Raw genomic sequence first — 9,965 nt, 5'->3', positions numbered from 1 at the left:
AATATTGAAATATTTACCTTAATAACACTTGCAAAACCAACCATTTGTATTATAATATTGTGATATATTTTCTTCTCTTTGATTTGTTTTGCTTTTTGTTATGGATCAAAACTGTTACATGCGCTTTACAAAAATACCAAAGAAGGGAGCAGTACAAAACCAATAAAAAACCCACAAAACAAAAACAATGATAGAAAATGCATTAGTTACAGTGTTCGTACAGGCAGTGAAAAGACTCCATCCTGCTGGGGTGAATGCATGCACTAAAAGGTCCTCATAATAATCCCACTGCTTCACACACAGAAGTCACTGTTCACAGAAAGCATTCTGATGTAAAATAAAGTCAGGTCATGCGTAGATCTAAAGAATGTATTGTTCTTTTATGTTACTACTCAGTTTTCCTTTTGTCATACTAACTCACCAGGTGTGTTTGGTGGAAAAACAGGAAGGGATGAGGGGCCATTTACACCAGGAAGGAGTACAGGTGGGAGGCCAGAGATTCCTGGGTAACCAGTTGGCAGGCTAAGGCCATGAAGTGCATTGTTATCAACAGTTTGCTGCTGGGATGGCAAGCTAAGGACATCTGTTGCCTTCTTCAAACGGTCAATCTCTTGTTGGGCCATCAGCTGGCGCACAGTGGTGGGAGCAAGGTAATCCTTTTCTCTGTCCACTTGATTCCCCAGTGTTTCTTGCACTTTAGCAATGTGCTGCTTGGAGAAAATATGATCTCGGATGGAAATACGGGCAGTATACTTTACACAGCACAAAGTACACTCAGGCCTTGGCCCATCTGGTGACCCTTGGCTTATCATGAATGGCTTTCCAATGTTGATTTTGAACTTCTTTTCCTTTGCACGAGCATTTTGGAACCAGACCTGGACAACCCGCTTTGGAAGTCCAATTTCATTTCCCAGCATCTCACACTCCTGCATCGTTGGTGTGCGGTAGTCACTGAAACATGCTTTGAGAACTTTCAGTTGCAGGTTGCTCATCTGGGTCCTGAAACGTTTGTGCCCTGGCCTCTCTCCACTGCCTTTTCCAGATTTGAAGGGACCTCCAAAAGGGCTGGGAGAGCTAGGATCAGCTAAGCTTGAGGTCTCACTCTCGTCTAGGTCATCATCTCGCATGGAAAAATACAGCTCACTGCCGTCTTTGCCGGAGTAACTCAAAGAGGGACTCACAAGGTTCAACCTTTCATCACAGGCTTCTGGGTTCAGTATGGCATTCATTTTGGTTTCACCCAGATTTTCACCTCCATGTCCTGTTTGGCTCTCCCCTTCAATATTTCCCTCATCACCAGTTGTCGCGTCACTTATAGCTGTGTTAATGGATGAGGTCTCATCAAAATCCGTCTTGTTTAAGTCATAGGAAACCTCTGCAGAATTAATATTAAGCCCTTCAGTTTCATCACTGTTTTCTGCTTTTAAGGATGAAGGGCTCAAGAAGTTTTTTAGCGGTGACTCAGATGGTTTGACTGGAGTTGAGGATGCAGCTGGCAGGTCATACTCACTCATCTCTATTTTAGTGGGCAGCTGTGGATACTCAAAGAAATTATATTTGTTTGGACTCTCACAGCCATCATCTTGTGGCATCATGGGGCTAGGGGGCAGGCTAAAACCTGCCTGTTTTGCTTCATGCCAGTGTCTGGAGCGTATGTGGCTGTCAAGTGCTGACTTTGCTTTGAAGAGTGCCCTGCAGAAAGGACACTTTTTGTGAGACTGGGCAGGCCCTAGAGCTCGGAATTGTCCCTTTCTCTCTCTGGCACGGGTGTTCTGAAACCAGACTTGCACCACCCTCTTCTTCAAGCCGACTTCCCGAGCAATGTGATCCAACATTTTCCTAGTTGGGTTTGAATCCAGTAGATACTTGTCATACAGGATCTCTAATTGCTCTGGTGTGATGGTTGTCCTGAGACGTTTGTCCCTATGCTGGTCTTCGGCACTGTTTCCACCATCTTTATCATTAGAACTGTTATCTTCTTTGTCATCCAATTTACGTTTCAAGGAGCTAGAGCCTGAACTGGGAGGTGTTGATAAGGATGAGCTGCTCTGTGTTGGCATCTGGGAGAGGGCACCTGCAAGCAACTGCCCAGTCATGAGAGGATTGTTTGGATCAAAGATCATGTAGGGCATATCCAGGGGTCTTTCTAAGAACTGTGAATGGAGGAATTGGTTTTGGGCTGCCAGGAAGTGCATATGTTGGTGCTCTTGCCACAGTTCTACAGTTGGGAAGGCAATCTTACACTGGTCACACTGATACTGTAACATCTGGGGAGGTAGGCTATTTGTCAGAGAGGAGAGGGCAATGGAAAGAGGGCTAGATGGAACAGCTGCTGACTGGGGCTGAGAGTGTGGTCTAGCCATCTGTGGTTGGGGGGCTTTTTGTAGTGGTGGCTGTGGAGTTGAAGCCTTAGAAGGTCTTGCCTCTGACAAGGCCTTTGCCACTTGAGAGGGAATATTCTCAGCTTGCTTTGGTTTTTCAGTGGTAAAGTCGGGTTTTGGTGAGATTTTTCCCATGTCAGGTCGAGGTGAAGGCATTAAAGGAGAGCTCGACCCAGAGCTGGTAGCAGTTACAAGGGCATGTTTTGATAAATCTGTGGGGCCTAAGCTCTTAGGTAGGATCTGGTCACTGGCATCGATGTATTCCTCAGATTGGACCTCATCATTCGTATCATCATCTTCGTCTTTGTAACACTGCTTCTTCTGGTGAGTAATTAGATCAAAAATGCGAGGGAAAACAACACTGCACTTCTTACACTGATACTGCATATTGCTGGTCCTAATGTAACGTTCATTAGTCAGCTCCTTTTTCTCGCTGTCTTTAGCATCTGCCTGATTCTCATAACTCTTTCGTGCCTTCTGGCGAGCATTTTGGAACCAGACAACGATCACCCGAGTTGGAAGGTTGAGAACAGTGGATAGCTGCTCTATTTCATCATCCTTAGGGTAAGCATTGGTATCAAAGAAATCTTGCAGCACTCTCAGTTGGTAGTCTGTGAAGCGAGTCCTGGATGACCTCTTGTTCATGGTGGCATCTGTTCTGTAGTACTCCAGTGTACTGAACTGGGAATCCATTCTGATGTCCTCCAATGTAGTGATGGGTGGAATGCTGAAGTTATACGGGGAATCCTTGCTCCGCTGCCTCTCTTTAAAGAGTGTGTTTCGGAACCAGTGTTTGATGACTTTCTGTGGAAGGCCTGACTTGTCAGCCATTTCCTGGATCTGCTCTTCGTTTGGAGAGTTGTTGATATCAAAGTACGCTCGAAGGATTTTCAACTGATCATCGGTGATTCGAGTGCGTGGACGCTTGAACTGCGACTGTCGGAGGAAATTTGGATCCAGTCCCAGTTGCTGCTGACAAAGCTGTGTGAGATCTGATGATAAAGAATCCATGGTGGGCAGCTGTAGAGCGAGCTGGGGTGGCAGACCTGGGTGCTGTACAGACTGCATCATCAGTGGGGGGAAGAGAGGAAGGTCCAGTGATACAGGCAGCTGGACCTGTGGAGGGGCAGAGGGGGGGGGTGGAGGAGGAGGCGGAGGGGGTGGTGGGGGTGGAGGAGCTTGCAGGGGTGCTGGAGAAGGTGCAGTAGCCTTGCCAACAGAGGTGGTGGTCGGCTGGGGCGGGGGCGGTGGAGGTGGGGGTGGTGGTGGTGGGGGTGGGGGAGTTTCTGGAGATGAGGGATTTATAGGATAAAGCTTGTCATAAGCCTCTCTGTACTGCTGTGCAAACTTTTCCAGCTCTCCATATGGGAAGAACTGTCCATGCACGTGCTCCTGGTGACTTTTGAGGATGAGCATGTTGGAGAACAGTTTTCCACACATTCCACACTCAAGTTTATCACTAATCTCTTCTTCTCCGGTTCGGTTCTTCTTCTGACTCTTTTGCCTGTTCTCATTATATTGGATGACTAGTTCAAAGCCAAAGTTCTCCAGCAGGGCTTTGGCAGCGTTACCCCTTGCACCTGAAACAATGCGTGGTGGGGGGAGGAAAGGTTCTGAAGGTTTAGATTTCTTGAAATCTTTGTCCCTTGTGCCGTCAACCTCATTTGAATACTCCTGCTTGGACTTGGTCTCCTGTTTCTCCAAATGCTCTTCAGCCTCCTTGGACATCTGAATTTCTGAGACTGTTATGCTGTTTTGTTCCATTTTGGGCTTGCTGGTCTGCTGCTGTGTTTTCTGCTGCATTTGAGACTGGGATACCTGCTGCTGCTGGGCCTGCTGCTGAGAGAGCTGGAGCTGTCCCAACTGGTGCTGCTGCTGCATCTGCTGCTTCAGGTCCTCCAGGAAGGAGCCTGTCATCCCAGGCATTCCAAACGCTGCAGAGTGCAGAGCCAGCTCAGGACTGAGGTTGAACTCAGTGCCAGGAATGTAGAAGGGGAAGAGGAACTGGGGCTGCTGGAACTGTAGCAGAGCCTCAGGCGTCATGGGAAAGTGGGGGAAGAAAGCTGGGTTGAGAAACTGCGGCTGAAAGAAAGCGGCCTGCTGCTGGAGCTCATGCTGTAGCTGCATCTGAAGCTGTGCTGGTGACTGGGATGGTTGGTGGGTGGGCTGAACAGAAATGTGATCAGTAGCTTGCTTTTTGTTGATTTCTTTGGCATCTACATTGTTTTCTTTGCTAGCTGACGCTGGTAAGCTTGCAGGCTCTACATTTCCTTGACTTAGAGAAACTGGGCTGTTAGCCGGTGCCATTCCACTGTTTCCACTCGCACTACTGCTGCTTGTCTCCATTTTGGCAGTTCTGGCTTTTGTCTGGTGGAGCACAGACCTCATGTGGATTTCCAGGGTTGAGCTTTGGCTGTAAGCAACATTACAAATATTGCATTTATATGGTTTGTTATCAATGTTGTTGTTAGTCTCCTGGGGAACTGGGCTCGAGGCCTCTTGCAGAACTTTCTTCAGCTTGTGTAAGTGTGAAACTGAATTGTAATGAACTAAGAGAATGTTTTTCTGGGTGAAGGATTCCTTACACACTGTGCATTTGTACGGACGGGAGGGGTCTAAAAATTTCTCCATTGTGAAATTTGGGCCTTTCCTGAAAGGTAAAGTCCGCTTTGGTTCGGAGCCCATCTCATCCAACAGAGAGCTGCAGTCACTCCCAGTGGGACTAGCCTTCCCTTCCTGGTCCAGGTCATCATCCTTGTCCATCTCCTGCTCGAAGGCCTGTGCCTCTTCGTAGGCCCTGGCCTCACTCTCAGAGCAGAAGTCCCCGTTGAGGGGGAAGCTTCCACAGAGCTGTTGCACCTCTGCCTCAGTCAGCTCAGGGTGGCCAGTTTCCAAGTGTTTCTTCAGGGCAAGGAATGTACGGAAGCTGCGCTGGCACAGGCTGCACATGGTGGCGGCCCGGATGGCGTGGTACTGGGAATGTATCTGAAGCTTCTGCATAGTCTTGAAAGCCAGGCTACAGTGGTTGCAGCGGTATTTGTAGACGTGGCGATCAGAGACCGAGAGTTGCTGCCGTTTTTGCAGTTCGCTCAGGTGCTCTTGCAGAGAGTCTGGGTTCTTTAGCTCCTGGCCACAGCTCTTCTTCCAATCAGGGGCTTCTGCAGCTTCCTTTGGTGGCTTGAATTCCTCATTCTGAAACTCCAGCTCACCTTTCTCCTGTGCTGTGCTATTCTTTTCATCATTTGAACTGTCACCTGGAAGAGAATGAAAGGAAAGCGGATTTTTGTAAACAGTCTTAAACAGGCATATAAGATTAATTTAACAGGGTCACACAGTCTACATAGAGTCATACAATCTCATACTTTGAAACAACCACAAATGTACAACGAACCCTGTGTACAGAAAAATAAAGTGTACTTTTTTTTTTTACATGTTTAGAGAATATTACAAGAATATTGTACAAACAATTCTCTATTACCATGGAACTTAATCACAGCCACAGTGTTGAAAGAGGCTATTGAACTATACTGAAGTTTAATATTTTTTGTGACATATTAACATTGATTGAAGGCTTCAAAAATGAAAACACGAAAAAAAAAATGTGTTTACCATGCTGTTTACCAGAACCCTCTGGTGTGACAGTTGACATGTCAATCTGACATGGGACTTTGTCTTGTATAGTTGCAGGTAGCAACATGTTATTGGGCATCATAACATCTGGTCCTGACACCTAAGAAAAAGGCATTTGTTAAAATATTGTTAAGGATGTTGTTTCAATATATGTTGGAAAAAAATTAAAGAACCACACATAGATTGCCAATAGATTTTAAAAAATGGTAGCAAATCCAAATAAATTAAATGATCAATATGTGAATAAATATATAATTAAATGCCCCCTTGAAAGCTTATGTCTGAGCTCCAATGCACAAGTTTATTTTCAAAAGCAGCACTAGCTTAAAATATTTTTATATTTATAGCAAATCCCCTCAGGAGTAAGCCAAATACATGGGAAACATTTAACAGGGTGGCTCTAAATTGGGAGTTGGCTGAAGCCCGCAGTGGATTTCAGAGAAGGGAAAGAGCCACAACTGACATTTATACGGTTTTAACAGTTAAGAAAACATTGTGCACATACAGTCATGAGCAGCTTCTCCACGCAGTCCGGGGCCACACTGTGGAGGTGGGTTAAGTGCAGCTGGAGGTGGATCTTGTTGCTGAGTACATCCTGACACAAGGGGCAGGAGATAACAGGCTGCATGGAATGCTGGGACATGATGTGCAACTGGATGCGGTTTGCGTCCTTGCTACTGTAGTTACAGTATGGGCACTGCTGGACCTAAAAAAAATAGCACTTGTGAAGGCATGACCAATTTGTTCACATTACATCCATTAGTGTTTGTGGTACAGCAAACCAGAATACAAATGCACATTACAGCAGGTATTTAATGTAAAAGACACACACACACCCAACATCATATTTTTAAGCTAAACAAATGATACTCTGCAAAAATGAAAATAAAGCTGATTCCATGTAATTCACTTAAGTCTTCACTTCTAGCAATTTTACTAGCAAAACATGATTGGCTGGAAATTCTAATCAGAAGATTACAAATGACAAAGGTGTGCACCCTTTCAGTCTAAGCTGACCCTCATTACAAGGAGTACTTTTAGATAGGAGCTTCCCACCACCTCTTTTAATGTAATCCATTTCAGAAATTACTCAGACCTGCATCACTCAAGACAAGCTAATACTTCATAATTTAATTTAAAAATACATATTATATAAAGAGATCCGTAGGGTGGGAGTTAACCCAGGTATTTTACCTAAATACGGTAGAGAGGACAAGGCCTCTTCTTCATTGCGGAGTTGTGCTTAACCCTTTCTTTCTGTGACTAGCGGCAGAAGCTTGTGTGGTTACCTGCTCATTGCTGGCCATCTTCTCCTCAGCTGATCTTGGTCTCTTAGATGCGGCATCATTTTCCTTCTCTCGCAGCAGAGACCTCTTCCCCACTGCAGTAGTCCCAAGGGTTTCCTTACCCAGTGCATTAATTCCTGAGAATAAACAGCAGAGAGATTTGTTCCACAAGATTCCCTTAACAGACAGGATTTCACAATAAAAACAAAAGGTTGAAATAGGGCAGAAGTGTGTGTGTGTTGGAGTTTTTATTTGTGTAACCGTAAAGCTTTTGAAGAAAACAGAATGCCTCACATTGATGACTAATATCATAAAAATATATCCTTGCATTTGAATTCACAAATATGCAATATTCAAACTTTAACTACTGAAATGGTCTAGTAAATAATCTTGACAGACTTTATCATATTAATCTGGTAATGAAGGTCCCCCTTGTTCAAGGTACCTTTCGTTAACTTGAGAGATTAATCAATAACAGGCATCATTGCATTTAATACGTAGCCTCAAAATATATTCTTTTCTACCTCATGGCTTCTTGTAACATAACATTATATGGGGGAAAAAATCAACAAAAAAATATTTATTGCATACAAACACCATATAACAGCAACACAACACCAAAAACATTATGGAAATATGAAGTGAAGAAGATTATTGCAATCTTCAATTTCGCACACCATTATACAGTGGTAGTAAAAATAAAGTCTGATTTATTGAACACATTTCATTTAATCTTTGGTGATGGAAAATAATTCTACTTCATAAAGCTCTTAGCTTTCAGCTTGAAGACATTCAATGGACACACAGCATTTTCACAACATTTTACAAGCTTTGCATTAGGAATGCTGCACTGAATGTTTGTCCTTGCTATTATTATGCAGTTCATTAGGGGATAATACAGTTAAATGCAACAATATTGGGAGAGCGACACCACCTTTGTTTTATTTGCTCTGTAATCCAGCACATTGGTTTGAAATAAAAGTGCAGACTGTCAGCTTTAATTTGAGGGTATTTACATCCGTATTGGGTATGAGTGTAGGAATTGTAGGTAGTGTAGCCATTTTTATACATGGTAATTGGACAATTGACCACTCAGCTGTTGTCTCACAACATGAGTGTCAAATGAATGTCAAAGCCAGTAAAGCAGCCCATCATGAGGCTGAAGACAAAAAATATATATATACCCAAAACACTGGGGGTGTTGAGATAAACCGTTTGATGCATTGTTAGAAAGCAAGAATGCACTGGTGAACTTGGCAATAGCAAGCAACCTGGTAGACCACATAAGGCCATTGTAGTGGATGACCGAGGAATACTTTCAATTGTCAAGAAAAAAAAGCCTTAAAATTCATTGGATGGTGCTTCACCTTGCATCAGGACAATGACCCTAAACACACTGCCAAACCAGCTAAGGAGCTTTTCAGGGGCAAAAAGTGCAATGTTCTTGACTGGCCAAGTCAATCACCCATCTTGTATTCAACTGAACATGTGTTTCACTTGCTGAAAATACAACTGAAGGAAAAATTCCCCTGGAAAAACCAGGAACTACTGGCTGTAGTACGGAACATCACCAGGGAAGATACCCAGCGTGGTGGTCTCTATGTATCACTGACTTCAGGCAGTCATCAAATGCAAAAAAATAAATTTAAAAAATGATGACTTTATTTGACATTTGTCCAACTACTTTTGGTCCCTTAAATGGGAGGATGGTGTATAGGCCTGCTGAGCATCACCTGAGAAGATACGTAGCATCAGGTGATGAATACAATGTCGCAGGCAGTCATCAAATGCAATATTAAGATTAAGATCTCTTTATTGCCAATTAACACAAGGTAAATAGATTTCTTTCTGCATATCTCTCTTAGATACACACATACAAGGTCCCCCTATTTGTAATTCCCCCCACACCCACTGTATGTTTTGCAAGGTCAGAGTGCAGGGTCAGCCACAGGGCAGCCCCCCTTGCAGTAGTGGGCTCAGTGGCTCGCTCAAAGGCAATTCAGCAGTGCTGATGGGTACCATAGATGTAATGGGGGATCGAGCCACCAACCTTCCAACCTCTCTATCTCTAAACCTACCTGCCGCCCCTTATATAGCCACCTTATATAGACCCACAATCAGTGTGGGTATATAATATGGTGACTTTATTTCAAATTATGTTAATTTGTTCTACTTGTGTCGCCCTACGGGGGACAATGTATAAGAAGGACGCTGTATAAATGGCTAACCACATGAATCACCTCATACGGTTGTGAATGCCCTCAAATTAAAGCTGAAAGTCTGCATTAAACATCATGTTCATTGTTTTATTTCAAATCCAATGTGCTGAAGTATAGAGACAAAACAACAATTGTGTCACAGTTCCAATACTCTGACATTTAACTGTAGATTCCCATAGCCAAACAACCTTTCTGAGTGCTATCCTAAATGTGCGTGCCCTGTACAGTACATCGGAGGACAGCAGCGTTATTATCATTACGGCTGAGCTCAGTTCTGGAAATCAGCCCCCAGTTGTATTTAGCAAATGCTGCACGGAGTGATAAATCTTTCATTACCCTCATCCTTAGATACAGACAGAGTGCCCAGCCTGCTCAGCCTGTGCCATTTTTCCATTCTCAGAGCTGACGGAACACAAAGGACTCTGGGCCAACGTGCCTTATTCCAATCT

General features: G+C 44.0%; 1 protein-coding gene across 1 annotated transcript in view; it reads right to left on the bottom strand.

The window, feature by feature from the left end:
* The window catches only part of zfhx4 (zinc finger homeobox 4), a 79,991-nt gene that overhangs the window by 4,312 nt on the left and 65,714 nt on the right, over positions 1–9,965 (bottom strand). Inside the window, exons 6-9 of the mRNA XM_061240002.1 lie at positions 7,301–7,434; positions 6,517–6,717; positions 5,991–6,111; positions 422–5,635 (exon numbers count right to left, since the gene is read on the bottom strand). Of these exons, the coding sequence (XP_061095986.1) occupies positions 422–5,635; positions 5,991–6,111; positions 6,517–6,717; positions 7,301–7,434 (5,670 nt within the window). The remainder of the gene's footprint in view (positions 1–421; positions 5,636–5,990; positions 6,112–6,516; positions 6,718–7,300; positions 7,435–9,965) is intronic.

Source organism: Conger conger, chromosome 4 (assembly GCF_963514075.1).
Source record: "Conger conger chromosome 4, fConCon1.1, whole genome shotgun sequence".
Classification (NCBI taxonomy): Eukaryota; Metazoa; Chordata; class Actinopteri; order Anguilliformes; family Congridae; genus Conger; species Conger conger.
The sequence above is the reverse complement of the archived record's forward strand: the minus strand, read 5'-3'. Positions and strand labels throughout refer to the sequence as shown.